Source organism: Amblyomma mixtum, chromosome 2 (genome assembly GCF_055824585.1).
Source record: "Amblyomma mixtum isolate Tamu chromosome 2, ASM5582458v1, whole genome shotgun sequence".
NCBI lineage: Eukaryota > Metazoa > Arthropoda > Arachnida > Ixodida > Ixodidae > Amblyomma > Amblyomma mixtum.
In genome coordinates, this window is record NC_143013.1 from 204913946 (window position 1) to 204932554 (window position 18609).

Genomic DNA, 18609 nt, shown 5'->3' on the forward strand with positions numbered 1-18609 from the left:
AGAAAAACACCCAAGGGACGCAGGCCAGCACCAATTCAGCTGTTCCCTGAGGTTTCGGCTCCTTTCGAGCGGACAGGTATGGATATAATGGGCCCATTGCCCACGACCACTTCTGGAAACAGGTACATTTTAGTATTTGTCGATCACCTTTCAAAATACGCGGAAGCGGTAGCACTCCCAGATCAGAAAGCAGACACGGTTGCAAGAGCATTTGTCGAACAGATCGTGCTCCGACATGGATCTCCGAGGCAACTCTTGACAGATCGGGGAACGAACTTCGTGTCGCAGCTAATTAGGAGAGTTTGCGAGCTGCTTAAGATCACTAAGAAGCAGACAACACCGTACCATCCGGCTTGCAACGGCGCGGTGGAGCGACTGTACCAAACCGTGCCCGGGTTCCTGTCGCATTTTGTTTCGCGCGACCAGCGGGACTGGGACTTGTGGCTCCCGTATGCAATGTTTGCCTACAATTCCGCAGCACACGAGAGCACGGGCGAATCGCCATTCTTTCTTCTCTACGGCCGAGACCCGGACCAGCCTAGTGAAGTGCCAGAGGGCCCCCGTCGTGTCCCATACACTTCGCTGGACGACTATACGGTTGAGCTAGAGTCGCGCTTGCAAGTGGCGAGGGACATCGCAAAGGAGGCCTTAAAGAAAGCGGCGAAGCGCAGGAAGGAGGTGCACGATCGCGGTGCTAGAGACGCGCCGTTTGATGTGGGGGACAGCGTGTACATCGAAAACTGCCAAAGACAGATTGGGTTGGCTCGTAAGTTCCAGACGAGGTGGAGAGGACCGTGCGAGGTTGTCGAGAAGCTTTCTCCGGTAAACTTCAGGGTCCGAGACGTGAACCGCCGCTTGATAAGGATACACGCAAATCGCCTCAAGTCGGCACCGGTTCAGTATTCACGAAATGAGGAGGGGGAAAGCGCAGATTTTGATGGGGACCGAAGTGAAGCGGAGCGCGCAGATTGTTCGCAAGAAACGCCCTCTCCTGCATTTGTTCGGCAAGCGCCAGAGGTTACGGCAGGAATGCCACCGGATTTACTTCATGCATTGCTGGAGGAAGGAGCGCGCGAGGTTGCCGCGCAGATAACGCCAAGAGAGGCTCCTGCCACGAGCCCTCGCGAGTCTCAAAGCAGACAAGGGGTCACAGAATTACTTGGTACGACTCATGAACGCCGATATCCGCTTCGAAATCGGAAAGCTAAGTCGGACTAATGGCGTAAACAGAGCGGAGTTGGGGACTGGTTAAGACTGTGTAATGCTGCAGCTCATAACATTGCTATGTGCTTATGTGTTAAAATATCGGAGTTGCTAGTTAAGCCTTTCTGTCATTAAGTAACACTTTTACACAGGATGCAGAACATGCCCGACTTCCTTTCGTTATCTATATATTTTTTTGTCTGTGCCGTGATTGTGCTGGAAGTAACTGTGGTAAATTTATTTCGTCCAGTTTGGACTAGCAAGGAGAGGCTTGGGTGCTGAGTTTCATGTTTGTCTGTGAAAGAAGATCAGTGCTGCCCCTGGAGACGCCAGTTATGACAGCTGCGGCATATGGTGCAGTGCAGTGGTGTTGTGTGCAGCGAAAAGTGTTTTGTCGGACGGAATGTGCGAGGCGATTCAGAAAAAGAAGGGGAGCTGCCTGGACTCAAATGTTCGGAGAACATTCTTCTGGAGGGTGAGCGAGTGTGACGTTCCGTGCGTGAGCTACCAGGGCCCATATCTTCGGCGGAATCTCCTCTGTGCTCAACCGTCCTACTCCCTTGTGTCCCCTTAAACGGTCCGCGTTCGGCGGCGCCGCGTTGATGGAGCCCCCAGCGGCGGCAAGCCACTGAAGGGGTACAATGGTACAAAGGCGCCGGCGGGAGGGAAAGCCAGCCCAATTAGGCTGCCTGGCCGTACAAGGACACAGGAGAGGCTGACAACCCGACAAGAGAAGAAAGCTGCCGGCGGGAGACAAACGACATTCCAACGAGGGAGGTCGGGGGTGCCGCGGCGCCGCCGTGGAAAGGAGGAAGAAAGAAACAATCCAGCCTGGGAGACAGGAGATCGGGCGTGGCCGGCGGAGCAGATATAGCTGGCGAGTGCGGACGAAAGGCACGCGGAGGACGAGATCGTTCACGAAAAAGGGTCCTTGAGCGCCGAAGCCGGACGGCGCGCGGTTTCTGCCAGCCACCGACGGATCGCAACTCCGGAGCCCCTCCATCGCCCCCATGACGGCGTCGCCACGTAAGCTCGGACACCCCAGCCTCTGATGTACAATGTATAATTATTGATTACATCATTTTGTTTAAACTGAGCCATACGGTGTCTTCTTGCCTCTCCGTCCCGTGTGGACCTGCGCATTATGTGGGGTCGTCACAAAGTGTTCGAAGTAGCGTGTAGTAGAAGCCTCTGCGTTTTGACCCTGCATCTCGCAATGGCGGCGGGCTTGCAGCTGAGGCTAAAACATGCAGGAAAAGATTCCGAGTTTACTTTATTCCAACTGTGGTGGACAGTGTGGTGTGCTTTTCCAGCTGCAGTGACGAGTCTCGCTGGCGCTGCGCAGGTGAGCACGAGGTGGACAAAGAGTGGGGACGTGGCATTCTGTACACGCTCGCTGCCAGCTCGGACTTAGCCTACACCACGGTTCTCTTCATCAGGTACTACTCCTCTCACGTTTCTTATTGTGTTCAAGGGCGTGATCGCGCATTCGATACTGCCTCAAAAGCTCTGAGCGCGTGCGTAATTGAAAGCGTGGCGGAGACAAACCACAGGGGAGAGAGAGAGAAAAATCTTTTATTTAAAAACAGGAAGGTTGCTCGAGCAACTTGGGTGGCACCCCTAGTCCTAGGCGCCACTGGCTTTAGCTGACTGACGGACTTGCTGAACCAACTTAAGTTGCTGAGACCCACAGGGGAACTACCCGCGTTATCCGTGGTAGGTGAGACGCACAGGAGTACAAATCGCGTGAGCTGTGCACAAATACAAGTGACAGGCAAGAGGCAGTAGGGTAACGAATAATATCTACTTTATTTGCAGCCCTTATTTGATTATCACCTAACAGTTAGCCGCCGCGGTGGCCCAGTGGTTATGGCACTTGGCTACTGACCACAAATACGCGGGTTCAATCCCGGCCGCGGCGGTCAACTTTCGATGGATGCAAAATTCTAGAGGCCCATGTATTATGTGATGTCAGTGCATGTTAAAGAATCCCAGGTGGTCGAAATTTCCGGAGCCCTTCATTACGAAGGCCCTCATAGCCTCAGTCGCTTTGGGACGTTAAAGGCCCCCTAAACCAAACCATCACATCAGAATTAAATTTCACAGCCTTCTCCCATCATTCTGAAGTTATTCCATCATTCTGAAGTTACCATCTGAACGTTCTTCCATCTTCCCCGTACTGCCTAATTACTTTGATACGAATTACATGCAGACTGCTGCGCTCCCCAACGTCACTTTCCCCTACGATCCCCACACGTACCTAACACTTGCACTCGGCGCCCTAGCATCCTGTTCTGTTACGGTGGTATGGTTCGTAGTCACCCTAGGCAATGTGCTGGCACATCAGCTCGCTCGCGACAGTCTCTCCCAAGGACAGAGGATCCCCCGGGCCCCTGCCCATCCTCCTCAGAGGACGCCGTACTTTGAATACGAGACATCAATCCCCACTACCAGCAACTCAGGCAGGACCTCCGTACGCCCCCCCCCCCCCCCCCTCTGCACTGACTAAGATATAAACCAACATATTAAAAACCCGTGATAGATGTAACCTGTCTTGATTCCGATCGGATATATTTTCCTCCACAGGTACACATGTCCACGCCCTGGCTAATCTAAACCACTGATTCTTTGAGTGTCCCGTAGCGCTTCAATCTGCCTTCATCGCCAACTCAACCCCTTCAAACGGACAGGTTGGCTTGGGTCTGTCCCTTATACCTACCAGCACCTCAGCATGCTGAATTGAAGAAATTATCGAATCCCCCTTTTCCGCCTGACAGCTGTGGCTGCAGTAATCCTTTATACATACTTCAGCACATAGATTAGCTATTATGACATCACTGCACTCGCTTATTCTAACGTCTGCACGACTGTGGATGCGTAATCATAAGCGAGACTGCATTGTTCCCTGCCGATGGTTGCTAAATCTATTTCATCGCTCGTTGTCTGAATGCCTTGTAATCATGAAATGTCAAGGTTTAACGGCTGGTTTAATTTTAAGAATAGACTGCGAACACTTCTTGTTTTCTGTCAATTGTGAAATGTACCATCTACCGGATTAAAACTGGAACAAGCAAATGGATTGCGGATAACCCTATGCACTCACAGCAGTGTCTTTGTGCTGGCACGGACAACTGGCCAGTTCCTTAATGCACCTTACTGGCGACACCTCGCATCTGCATGCCGCTTTCTCACAGAGGTGACCATGAAAACGTCGAAATATGTCTTCATTCATGCAAATTTCTGCTGCCTCAGACTGACCCCATGAACATATTTCACAGATGCTTCATTGTACAAGAAAGCCAGTTGCAATCATATGTCCTCTTGTGATGCGACACAGCCACATGCTACTGAAAGGCTGTGCACGCCTTCAAAACGTTCCGTCTCGGTTTCGAATCCAGAAGCATTTAATGGGGTCGGGTGGTGAAGTCCTATCAAAATAGGCAATCACCGGGATAAACCAATTCAACGCGCCTTTTGTTTTGTTTGCCGAAAGCTGTTTTTTCACATTCTATTTCTCGTGCCGTGGCTACGTTCGTCTACGAACAAAACGAAAAAAAAAAGAAGAAATAGGGGCTGTTGAAAAACAACCAAATTAATGAAGGACAGTGCGGCGAGACTGGAGAGGAAAGTGATAGGGACAACCTTCGGACACAGAAAGATAGCAAAAGCGCGATTCAATGAAATCTATGCATTAAATCACGAGGAGGAAATGGGTTAAAGCCGGCTGCATAATACCGACAACAGGTAGCCGCTTATCTGTTGCTATAGGTAGCACAGCGAATACAAAGGGAGGGGAAACAACGTTCAAGTCGCCTAAGAGTCAGGCTGCAAAATTAGATGAGGAAGTTTACTAAGAAAGGGTGACCGAAGCTCTGAGAGTAAGAAAATAATTGTAGATCGCTGCAAAAGAAAATTTCTCTTTTTGGGAGCTTGATGTGGCTGACGATGAATGGATTGATATTTGCTTCAGATCGGTCCAAGTCGAGCAAACTGGAAAAGAAAAAGCAAACTGGAACTGGAAACAAGAGGCCTGGGCCCTAAGTAAAGCTGCGAATAACTCCAACGCGAACAGCCAAATTTCTTACAGGCCTTAGGTTTTGCGTTATGAACTGGCATGATATATAGAATACACGCCCTGTATATTCGATTTATCAGAATTCGGTGCCGTAATGTTACGACTTAATTCGTACGGATAAACACTGGGTGCGCCATACGAAAGGCAGGCCAAGCTAAAGATCACTGCGTCAAGCCGTGCAGAGGACCTAATACGGCTGATGATAACCATCAGGACTGTAATGACGGCAACGCCTTCTGCTTCAGCTCGAGTACGATGGCAAGACAGTATGCCGCGCCGAGCGAGACGAAGGCCACCGACCAGGGAGATCTATGGGCGCACAAATTAATGCGATATTTCTCAAGGTTTTGTGCATACGTCGTCGCCTCCAGTATCTCTCGTGGGTTCAGAAATCGCACCTCCTAAACCATGCCGCTGGTGCTCCCCATCACTGCGACACAAGTCGAAGCATTGCGGAATCTCTGAACAATTCGTACTGCCTCACCCCAGAAGGCTTGCTGTAGTCACTCTTTATTCCGGCCATGTCACTGCCTGTGTGTTTATACAAAGTTGGTCAGCTTTTCTATTTCCCGCGCCTATTTCTCCCTGCCACGCATGATCATGACGTGTTTCTTTTTCACCCCCAATCTTTCACGTAATCCAGCGGATACTGCGCGGCAAATACAGTCCTGGAGCTCCACAGGCTCAAGGTCAGCTACATCAGGAGGCTTATCGCCGTTATCTGCTTGAAGAACCGGTGAGCACGTGCGACTTTCTTTTGCTATAATCTACATAGAAAGCGTGTTTTAGGTGTGCGGATCCTTCGGAACTTCTGCAGGCACGCTACTGCCTGCACGCCTATTTAGGAACCGAATAACAGTACTTTCTCATGTCATGGTCAGCTTGATGAAAAAGGTCTGCTTGTTAGCATAGCGGATGAAGAGTGTATGACCGTTGTAACATGCCGGCAGTTTCATCACGATGAATTAGTTCTATAGGTTTTTACTTGATTTTTCTTTACGACTTTCTTAGCGCAAATGTTCCCCTTTCCTCTTCCCTCTCCCAGGCTGACCGTGTCGGCTGTGTTCACTCTGGGGGCGTTCCTGCTGTACCCACTTTTCGTGGACGGTCCCGGCGCAGACAGGGTATTGCCGAGGCTCAGCGCCGTCTGCCAGCGTCGCTGGGGCTTCGTGCTCGTGCACCTGAACAATCTACGAGGGCATGAGAACGTTGTGAGTACACATGGCTGTGTTCTGCTACATTGAAAACTTCCTGAACTTGTGTTCCAAGTTAATATGTGCGCCTACAATTTCAGGCTGTGCTTCAAAATTGTTTGCGATTATTAAACTTGGTCGCGACATGTGCTGGGAAGCAAGGATATCGGTTATCCTGTGGCGTATGCGAGCTCAATGCCGTAAAGAGATCGACTGAGAGAAGACAACAGCAGCAGCTAAAAAAAAAGAAAAAATGGATGTAGCCCACAACCGAACTAGCGATTTTTGAAGCGCTGCTTGCTATAGCCGATAACAGCGCTCCAAAATACTCCACAATAAATTCACAGAATTTTTCCGCGGATCTGCGGCGCGGTCATCGTCTTGCGTTTGCTTAGTCATGTGTCCTCAAAAAAAGGCTAGAAGGGTGTCACTCCTGAAGCAGCGTATAAGAATGACCCGAGCTCGGATGACTGCTGGTCGTGCGCTCAGACACATCTGTGCGCTGGCTGCGCGACGCCTTCTACATTTCTTCAACAAAAAAAAAGATCTTTTGTTTATTCTGTTGGGGTTTGACGTTCCAAAGCAATTCAGGCTATGAGAGATGCCGTAGTGAAGGGCTCCGGAAATTTAAACTACCTGGGGTTCTTTAACGTGCACTGACATCGCACAGTACACGGGCCTCTAGAATTTTGCCTTCATCGAAAGTCGGCCGCCGCGGCCGGGATCGAACCCGCGTCTTTCGGGTCAGCAGCCGAGCGCCGTAAGCACTGAGCCACCGCGGCGGGTTTTCAACAAAAGAAAAACAACTGGTGCTATACAAGTACGACAGCGAGAAAAATTCATTCCAGCCGATTTCCCACAAAAGGTCATGTTGTTGTTGCCCGAGTGGAAATGACACATAACCACGGCGGCAGATTGTCCAGGATTTGATGCAGAACCAAATAAAATATAGAATAACACGCACTGTTCGAACGGCACTAGATCGAAAGTTTACAATAATATTTAAATAAATTTTGATTGTTACTAGTGATAACAGGAGAAAAATGAAGGAAAACAATTTTGAGAAAAAGAAATTTTTTGTGGGTGAACAATTGAATCTGCGAGTTGCAATGATACAAATGTGGAGTAACTTACACACTGGCTGCAAGCTATGCCCTTTGACCTTTGTGCCGAAGGAAGGGACAACTGGAATAGGAAGCCATAGCATCAAGCGAGCGAAGGGAATCTCCAATTAAGCTCTTCTCTGAGGTGCGCACCGCCGGCAGGTAAAAATGTCGCGATCGACGCAATCAACTTCACACCTTTACTCGTATAGGCTCGACGGACTGAACCCTGAATGGCCCAAATAAACAGTCAGGCATAGAATTCCGCAGCGCAAGAATGAATAAAAGCAGTCCATGCTTATGTTAAATGCTGATACTCCGTCGCAGCAAGCAGGGGCTCGTAGTTCAGGTAGTGATGTTGATAAGGATGGAAACGAGCCAGTATCAATAGGATAAAGTTTGGTATAAACGATAAAACAGGTTCATTCAGGGCTGAATTCACAAGGAAATCAGCAACTGCGTTTCAGTAAATCCCGCAGTGCCCCAGTATCAACTTAAACGGCACTTTTTTTACATGTACTGTAAAAAAAAACAAAAAATAAGAGGGTCAGCTCAAAAGACCAGTCTTTGAGCCTTCCGGCAATGTCAAAGCAGAAATTCATACCAGGAGTATAACCACTTGGGATACGTGGCCTTGAATCTGCGCAGGGCCAACACAGTGCCGATGATGAAGAAAACATTTATTGAAAGCCACAATGCCTTAGTTGAAGAGAAGGCTGATCGGGTCCCAGGTCCGGGACGCCGTTGGTGAAAGCCGCTGCCCGTGCTCTGGCGACGAGGGCTCGTTGTTCCTCGAGGTCCGAGCTGGACAGGGCCGCCTCCCAGCCCTCCCGCTTTGGCTGATTTATGATGTCAATGCTGTCATTTTTCTGACAAGCCCATACCATATGGTATAGGTTTGCCTTCTGGCCACAAAATTTGGACTGTGCCGAAAAGGACTCGGGCTCAATGGCGTGAAGCGTAGCTTGAAAGACAGTTTGTAGCCTGCGAAGGTGACATACCTCTGATTTACTGAGACCCTTAGCGCTCAGCCTTAGAGCCTCAGCCGTGTAGAGACCCGTGTACTTAGAGGCCCTTAGCGCTTGTCCCAGCGCTTGAGACAAGAGCTTTGTCCATAATGGGTTACCAATAGGGGTGTGCGAATATTCGAAATTTTCGAATATAATTCGAATACCATATTTTTAGTATTCGTATTCGATTCGAAATCCAAGTATTCGTGTTGTTTCGAATATTCGACACGACGCGAATATTCGTATCTAGCCGAATATTCTATTGCGAGCACCGACGTTCATTTCGGTCCGCAAGTCCTATCGACAAAGACATAACAACATGGCGGTGACCATAGCAATGCGTAACGTTGGGCCATGCAGTAGCTGACTGCGCTGGTGAGCTTCTTTGTGGCTATACCTGCGAGCTGGTATCGTCAGAGCTGTGCACGAAATACCTGGCAATACGTGCCAGTTCAGTGCCAAGTGAGAGGGCATTTTCCGTGGCTGGAGAAGTCGTTTCAGCTAGAAGGGAACTACTTCTGCCTGACCATGTGGAGCAGCTGGTTTTCCTTCACGACAACCTTTTATGTTCATCCCAGCAACGTAGCAACGAGCTTTTGTGCTTATGGCAAGCTAACCTTGATCAATACTGTGTACTAGCCATCTTCTCTGATATTTCCACTCTTCTAAGAGCAATGTTCGAGACTTTGATACTTTTTGTGCAGCCACACACACCTTTTGTGCTCATTTCATCACTGATAGTGATGTTGAACTGTGATGTTCTTAGGTGCTCAAATAAATGTTTTGTAGTGGTTAAATGCGTCTGTCCTTGATTATTCGATATTCGATTCGATATTCGGAACCGAGTATTCGTATTCGATTCGTATTCGAAAAATTTGATATTCGCACACCCCTAGTTACCAACTAGCCCGAACCCACACCTTACTAGACTGGGCCTCAATGAAAGCAGCCAGTGCTGCTAACCCTAGGGATTTTTTCCTAGATTTAGACAATTTGGACGTTGTTTAGGGGAAAACGGATTTTTTGTATAATCTAGGGAAATTGCATTCGCACGGAGAGCTTTTTTTCTCTCTCTCTCTCTCTCTCAAATTGGGAAGACAGTACAAGCTTTTCGTTGTTTTTTCTCTACAACTTACGGAGGCCCGCACAACACCGCCGCGCGCTCGAGTAAAGCCTGTTTCACATGCAAGTGAAAACGCTTTGTTGCTGCGGCGCAAAAACTGTTTAGAGCCATCGCGGCGGCTCCAGAAATAAGTTTTCTTAGGATGGCGTTGCGCACACGAACAAACGTACACAGGAAGAGGCAGAAGACAGAAAGAGCGCAAGAAAGCTATGCACCAACTCGCCCAGCAAGAAGTTCTACTTTACTTATCCAGAAATAAGAGCGGCGATTCTTCCAACAAGTTACGAATTTTTCGCAGCACTACGCTGCTCAATTTTCAGTCGCTTGCATGGGAACCAGCCTTTACACGGACGTAATCGGACGTGTATGGTCCCTGACGTGGCCAGTGACACCCGCTGCTGTGATCTGGCGTGCCACCGCCTTCCCTCAACACGCGCGCCCCTTCCTCACGCTGTGTTTGGAGCTCGCTGCATGACGTGAAATTCCGATTTAGTAAGCATATCTGCATGTTTATTGTGGTAACTACGAAAGAACAAGGGCGTCATTTTTGTTTCAGAAAGGAGCGCCCTGCTGTGAATCTTAGCTAGTCCAACTAGGGGAAAAATTCCCAGTTCTGCCGCCGCGGTGGCTCAGCGGCTACGGGGCTCGACTGCTGACCCGACAGACGCGTGTTCGATCCCAGGCATCGGCGGTCGAATTTGGGTGGAGGCGAAATTCTAGAGGCCCGTGAAATTCTAGAGGCCCGATGCATGTTTACTAATATCTTGCGTACAGTGAAAGAAAAAAAACAGACACGATATACAGCCGTTAGTTTGTAACTTCCAAAGAGCGCTATACGGTTTATCTTCTAGCTTCATTTAGAAGTTCTTCATTTTAGATCCTTCATTTCAAATTTACAGCTAATTTGCTTATCAACGTCTGGTAATAGGGTGGCTTCATGATAAAACTTGCTACTGAACTACGCATAAACATACATTTTTTCACAACTGAACGCTATTTTTCGTATCTAGGGAAATCTAAGGAATTTTTGATTGCGAATTGGGGGAGAAGCGGTGCTGGAGATTGGCAACACTGAAAGCAGCGGAGACAGGCTTGCGCCGTATATTGTAATAGATCTTTCTCCCTCCCATTCTGTTGCGCCATCATTACCGGCGAGCCTGCTGTTGCTGTTAGCGGATTCAGCAATCAGCACTGCTTGCTGGTTGCCAACTCTGACGTCCTAGACGCTGGATGCCAAGGACAGACGGCTCAGGAAATTAACGGCCCCGGGTTATGTAACAAACACGACTCTTTTTTTTTTTTCGTTCGCATTTTGGTCCCTCTCGATTACGCGGTGGCGCGCCGCACAAGGAAAGACTGAATATGTGATACTGTTGCATAAACGCTGGTTCTACCTGCCCGCTTTCGCCACATGCTTCTGTCGTCTTGACGTTAAGTGCCCCTCGTCTCCTTTGCCCTTCCTCGTTTCTCCAACGGCGCGCACCGGCTGACGAGGAGGCAGCAGCCAGATTTATCGGCCTCTTCTTTCAGCAAACACTCTCCCTTAATCTCCTCGAACGAAGCCAGAAACATTGTATTGACAGGCGTTAGCTTAGCCTCCCCACGGTCGAGGGGAGGCTAAGCTAACCAATGCCCGTTCTGCACCGTCAGGCCACAGTAAAGGGCTGCGCATTTATCAAAATCCAAGTTTGCAACTAATGCATGCTTTTGAATTCGTATGGTATACATGAGGTTTACCGTTTCGGAACTGCACTGGCGTGAACTATGTGAAAGGCGATGAAATGGAGGGCTCCGGCTTATTTTCGACCACATGGGTTTTTTCAACGTTCGCTGACATCACACTACATACAGGCGTCTTTCGCATTGCGTCCTCGCCGACATGCGGCCGCTGTGACTGAGATTTGAACCCTCGAACGATCACCTGCAAAATGGCACCCACAACCACTAATCGCACCTGCGCGGAGATGCAAAAATAGCTTGTCAGATATATCACTAATGCGTGGTGGTCAACGTGACATCATTACTGAAACTCGAGGAGCCACGCTAACGTCAACACGTTCTTTGTTTGTTTGTTTTTATTGCGAAAGCAATACTAGTTGCACTTTCAGCACGTCGCGTAGCGAGGTCGGTAGCTACCAAATTAGCATATTGGGTTGGATTGGATTGGATTGGATTGTATAACCGATGCATCACCCCAAGTCTAACCACAAGCACCACCACCAGCTACACTACCAGCTGAACCATGGCGTAGCTACGGACATTGCTTTCGCAATTGCCGGGCTTAACCAAGCTAAGCCACAGCCATTTTTTGTTTCTCTCGCTCATCATACTGCTTCTTCATTACACTTTAATAACACTTCTGTAGATCTACTGCTACGGACCGCTCGACGTTCATCGGTATTATTTCGACACTTGCTGAAAGAAAGAGCTCATCTTGACTTTATAACAACAAATCATAGAATGGCAGACGGTAAAGTTCAGTCATAGTTTGTTTGTTTTTTTTTCTTTTTTCGCACCCGGCCAACCCTGCCACAGCAACGCTTTATCTGAGAGCACAGGCAGATCCAGTTCGAAAGGAATCGAGCTCGCCGCGAAAGCTCCAGCTGCGCTTGAAGTAGAGCGCCAGACGCAAGAACATTTCCAATGCCGCAATCTCGCTGTGAAAATATTTCCAGAGGGGCGAACTAACGCGCAAAAAGCAGGAAGGGCTCCCACACACCCACCGCCGCAGAGCTACGAAATGCGTCCAAATGCAAAGCGATATCCCACACGCCAGACAAGGTCATACGCGCAGACCTGCAGTCTCCCACTGTAATCGAAGGCAGCATGTCTACTGTGCGTTGGCGCCGACCTTGCGAGACTATGTGCGCTTTTTCTTTTCATTTACTCACAGCGATGTGAAAATGCAGGCGCAGCGTTCATTTCCTTCCCTCTTTCTTACGTCGCAGATGTAGATAGCTCTCCGTCGTGTCCTCTCTGCGGATGTCCCTCGTTGCAGATGTGTCCTCTCGCACAAGGACAGCTTACTTGGATGCACCTGTCTTCAGTATCATGAAATTTTGTTCGTGTTTGCGAGGACCACGTTGCAGTCTTCCGCCATCACACGTGGCGCTTCTACGGGGGAAATTGAATTAGTAACCAAAGCTATGCACAACCTCCATTCTGGCACATGATAGTCAGTCCACAAAACGTACTGCGGTTAAGTAAGCACCGGTTTATTGAACCCCCCTTACAAGTCGCGATAGAATGTGCAGTCATGATGCGCACGTAGCCCTAAATTCGTTGACAGAGCAACTTGTCGCGAATGCTAACAGAAGTCTCTTGGGCAAAGCATAAAATTAGTCATAAGGCGTGGATGCTTCAGCATATAAAACAGGTGTCATCTAAGTATGGGCAAAGCGAACTCGAGAAACTTGCTAGAACGCTGTTTTGTCGCCCCTAACGACTGTCCGTACCGGTGGGCAGTCTTATAGTGAACGTCACCCACCTTCACTTGCACTCTTCGCCTCCTCTCATCACTAAGGCAGCCATACTGCAAAGCAGTAGAACGAAGCAAGGACACCTACATCTCTCGCCCTCTGACGGGGAAAACAAGTGAGGGCATGCATAGCTGTACCCGTCACATGCTTACAGATTAAGATCACGAATTTACAGTTGTATTGAATCGATCAGAATCCTCAATATTTAGCCGACGAATGGTTTTGATTTTCTTTTATTTTTGATTTTTTGGAGGCGAGGACAGTCGGTTTAATCAAGATCACTCAAAAATGCTGTAACGTAGTAATGGCTAAGAAGAATATTTCTAATTGGCTCGCGTGCTCTGGCCAGCCAAGATAATAAGGCAGGTGGTAATTGATACGCAAACCATAAGCGGGCATTTATCAAGACACTGCTATTGTACCTGTGGTTAGGGCCTTGAACCTACGAGCGGGCGATGAGAGATCACATATAGTGTAGGGCTTCGGACTTACATGCAGCAACTGGGGTTCTTTAAAAGGATACTGAAGCAAAACTTGAGAACTTGAAGGAAACGCTGAAAATTCACTCTCACTGTGCGATTATACCCAGATGTAGTCGTCACTTTGCATATTACTCAGCGGATGCTTTTATTTTAAACCTTTCATGAGAGCGCGTCAAGCCGCCTTGATAACGCGAGCTGGAAAGGTTGACGTCATAACGCCTCCGCAAGACAGCCAGCCTGCTGCGCTCACTTAAAGCGCGCCGTCGCACAGCTGCGTAAAATTAAACCTGTTTCTTGCCCCTACTGAATTCAGTACACTAGCAGCGAACACTACTCTGAATCTGGCAAATATATGCGTCCAACGAAATAAAAGTGATTTATGGCTACAAGACATTTGCGTCAAGCGATGACGCCCAGCAGAAAGTAGCGGACGTGCCGGTCACTTAGTCGGGGCCAGCAACATGAAAAGCTTTTCTCTCGCGTACTCAAGCTGCAACACAAGCAGCAGTTTAGAATAATCGCTTCTAAATCGCGCTCTGTGCTCAAACGAAAACGCAGGATGCAAACGGGAACCTACCATCTTCAAGCCTTCTCATTTTTGTTTTTTAGAAACGGATGCGAATTCGTGACTCCCGTGATGGCGCTGTTCTGAAAACCTTGAGAGCTGCAAATCTCAAAATCTCAGCATTTCGTTCCGCCACGCCGAATGCTTCGGGACTAACTTCAACCTCGGGAAAACAGACAGTTAAACAAAGCGTGCACCCTCGTGCATCGATTTAAATTATGCAGGAGCAGGGAGGTATCGTATGTCACTTTCGCGGCTTCGGGAGGCGGCCAAATTCCAGAAAAAATATGTGTTCACAGCCTTTTTTTTTAATAAAAAATCACGTCTTGTTGGGCGCTTTGAGCAGGTCAACTATTGTTCGCGTCAAAAATTGCTGCTGCAAACTTTTGACTCAGTATCACTTCATTCCGTAATCTCAATGCAAAGGCATTGAGATAGATAGATACAAAGTGAGGAGAAAGTCAGGGATGTTAACCAGAAAGGATTCCGGTTGGCAACCCTGCACAGGGCAAGGGAATGACGGAATTTCTTTTAAATTTTGCCTTCATCGTAATACGGCTGCTGCTGCCAGGATTCGAAGCCGCGACCTCGTGCGTGCCTGGAGAACGCCTCAGCCACTGAGGATCTGCGGCGGATACGAAGACTCGCAATCTTGCAGATGCGGACGCTACCTTGCTGCACGAAGTGTAAGGGTAGAAAGATGAAGCTGCTCAGTCGAACCTCAGGCAACAGCTCGCCCTCTTTCCGGGACGCGCGTACTTCCTCGTCCACGGTTGGAAGGGTATCGCCGCCCTTGAACGCGTGCTTTGCATCGCGACGGCCTCCTCTTGTTCTCCGCCTGACTCTCTCTCTCTCTCTCTGCGGTGAGCGAAACAATTCGAAGCTCCCAAGGACTCTCTGCTATTTGCGTGCCGCGTTTTGATACCTCTGGTAGGAGAAAAACAAAAGACCGCATGACGAAAAAAGATCCGACGCCGCTTTTCGGGACGAAAATAGTAACCAAGAGACAAAAGCACCAGGCAACATGTGACACGCTCGCCGCTACGCCTTTCTCGTCGTCTGCGTTCACGGCATTTCCCACTGCTCACAGGGCCACATTTTCAGAAAAGAACCTACACCTTTTGCTAGAAGTCACTTTTTTGTGTGCTGGCAATGTTTAAGGACAAAAAAAATGTGCCTACATACTACTTACTGCACCTCCCACATCCCACCACACCTACACCACGCCGGGCCCCACAGAACAAAAGGTCGGGTACAACTCAAGAATAGACGGCAGGCGCCCCTAAGAGAAGACGCTTCAGCCTATGGCGTCGACCGATTTTCATGATGCTTTCATCTGCAACCACCTGCGATGGGACGCGAACACACCCGAGGAGATTAACCATAACGTCGTCAGAATGGGTCGACACGATTGGCTGAAAGGCCTCCTTTTAGGAGCACCTGCCGCTTAGTTGTTGAGTTATCTTCCGCTATAGCTACCAGGCTAAAGAGTGACTTTGTTTCGTATTATGCGATAACATAGAAGCCCCGTTGGAGCAAAGACATAACGACCGTCATCTTCACAGCTTGCATGTGGACACGCCTGCCACCTGACAACCGTCCTCCTCTTCCGAACTCGTGCCCCCTTTCCCCCTCCTGGCAGGTGGCCATGCCTTCCATCTGCCACACCTTCCGCACCGTGATATAGAATTGGAGCTGGAATACAATTAGAGCAGGAATAGATTGGCGAGATAAAAGAAATCCATTTCCTCGGCACCAAATTAACTCATCGCAGTAATTCTTAGTGCGACAGCAATTATGGCGACCATTCTCGTTGTCTGTCTGTCTGTCTGTCTGCCTGTCTCTCTCTCTTTCCTCTTTTCACTTTTCTATATATACTCTATCACCTATCCCCCCACTTTACCCCCCACTCGTCTTTCCTCTCTCCTCCGCGGTACATTAGTGGAGCGGGAGAGGTTGTCCTTTACAACCTCACTCTATATTCTGTCTGTCTGTCTGTCTGTCTGTCTGTCTGTCTGTCTGTCTGTCTGTCTGTCTGTCTGTCTGTCTGTCTGTCTGTCTGTCTGTCTGTCCGTCTGTCCGTCTGTCCGTCTGTCCGTCTGTCCGTCTGTCCGTCCGTCTGTCTGTCTGTCTGTATGTTTGTTTGTTTGTTTGTTTGTTTGTTTTTTTTTTGAAGCCTGCTTTGGGAAAGACGGCCCACCGTGTTATGCGCAACCTGTCACGTATATAGATATTGCCTACAGTGGCCGGTGGCAGTTCAATTAATCTTTTGTCGCGAGAGGTAGCTCGGGAAGAGCAACCATGGCAGAACCTGTCATAGCAGTGCAGTGGCGCATCGCTTAATCGCTGCACCATTGCGCCAGCTGTGGTATGAGGACTCCCAGGGATCTATGGATGTAAAGTAGAGAATCACCAATTCCGCATATATGGGCATTAACCCATTATTCCTATCCAATGAGCTGCCATCCCTGAATAATGGATCCGACCTAACTAGGAAATAGACCGCCAATTTTGTTTTATTTTTAATTAGCTCTTTTTATTTTTCATGCTGATCCTGTAAAAGCTGCTAGGGGGAACTATATGGCAATGTCAGTGCTCTCACAGAGCATTTCTTGATGGCACGCTACCATATGACTAAACCACTGCAGTCGTTCCCGCTGCTGCCGGAGCGAACGTCCATTTCTTTGCTTGTTTAGAAATACTCAGTGCAATTCCTCGTCTTTTAACAGAGACAATGTAAAGGAGCGGCAAAATGAACAGTATACGGAATGAGATCATCCACCTCCCTCCTTCATGCGCTGACAAACTCTCTAAATGGAAAGCGACGACAAGGACCACAAAGGTTCACTGAAACGCAATTATCCGGAAAAAACAACGCTGGTCAGACTAGCTTCCTAAATAAGAAAGATTCACTTCAACATGAATCAGAAAAATGAGAACTCTCTGTGGAAGCTGCCTTTCACACATGGCCTTAACTTTCTCCGTCCTGGTTCGTGTCTCTTGCACAGCACCACACTAGCGTTATAGCATGTCACATCTCTCAGAAGACTGCTCATTTTGTCAGCTTTTCTCGGCAGTTTTCAATTAGCGTCGTGAAGTGTGCTCTCTCATACTCTACGATTGTCTAGAAGCCTTCTGTATCCTTATCTTGTCACAAAATGCGCAGTGCTACCACCCGCTGTGGTACATCTCCTGCGAGATGCAGATCTTCCTCGCCCTCTCTGGCATTGTGGTGCTCATAAGGAGGTGAGTATCTTGCCTATCACCGTTCATGCTGTGCATTTTGATGTCCATGTTTGCATTGTGCGTCTTGTATAGCATAAAGGGATGGATAAAAAATGCTGAGTAGGACCTGAAATCGCTTTTCGAGATCTGTAATTCAAGTCAGCCGCGGTGTATAGCACCGTATTCAGTTCTTAGGTGTTTTCATGGCATTTCGAGAGCCCTACGTTTTCATGTTCTAAATCATTCAACATGCTCAACTGGGAATCAAGGAGGTGGGCAGATTGAAGGTTGAGGGGTTAAAGGCTCCATCGATAATTTAAAAGAAAGATTAAAGGCGATTTTATGAATCGTCCTTTTGATTCCAGACACCTGAGTTCATAGTGCCTCGGCGTTACATTCGCAGCGTTTCAGCCGCATTTGCGAACCCTTTTTTCTAGAAAAAAAAACACTTTCACTAAGACCGCTTCTAATACCCACGCTTTATAGCGATGCTGGTGGCGTCGTTTCTTACCTTATTACAAGGGCTCCAACGATTGAGTTCTGGCTCGCGCTTATTACGATGGAAGCTGTGTGCGCTTAGTCTCGGCTTGGTCACCGATAGCGGCATGGGCCATAAATTAAACAAACATGCCAAAGTCAAGTAGGGATATAAGATATGCGACTTATTATTTCGTCACAAGCAATAGGCAATCAGAATGCCGACGGAATCGCTATGGGCCTTCCTTGTTCATTTATTTTTGAAAGAACGAAAGTCTTGGAGCGCATAAAAACTGTCTAACCGCGTCTCAAAAATCACATACTAAGACATGGAGCCCAACTGATATTATGCCCGTTTATAGTGCGCGATAGGTAGCAGCAGCAATTTTGTTTGAGGTAGTCGGTCTGACATACATGGAAGCATGAAACAGACATTAAAACGGAGGGGAGCACGCACAGTCGGGCACCGAATGCCAGGTTTCTTGTGGGACTAATCGCTTATAACCACTGCCTACTCATGACCACGTTCTGACTTCTGACGTTGGTGGCGTAAGTTATTATTTATTTTTGCTCAGAAATCCGCTCAGCTCAAAACTTGGCACTATGGCAAATTATGTAGTAATCCTGTCTGCTATCACGCCTAGGGGTCTTAGTCTAACCTAACGAGGAGGTGG

At 48.4% G+C, this 18609-nt stretch overlaps 1 protein-coding gene across 1 annotated transcript in view; it reads left to right on the forward strand.

The window, feature by feature from the left end:
• Positions 1-18609, forward strand: part of LOC149362309 (uncharacterized) — a 69546-nt gene that overhangs the window by 37683 nt on the left and 13254 nt on the right. Inside the window, exons 7-10 of the mRNA XM_089572984.1 lie at positions 2549-2642; positions 5922-6014; positions 6324-6489; positions 17400-17479. Of these exons, the coding sequence (XP_089429110.1) occupies positions 2549-2642; positions 5922-6014; positions 6324-6489; positions 17400-17479 (433 nt within the window). The remainder of the gene's footprint in view (positions 1-2548; positions 2643-5921; positions 6015-6323; positions 6490-17399; positions 17480-18609) is intronic.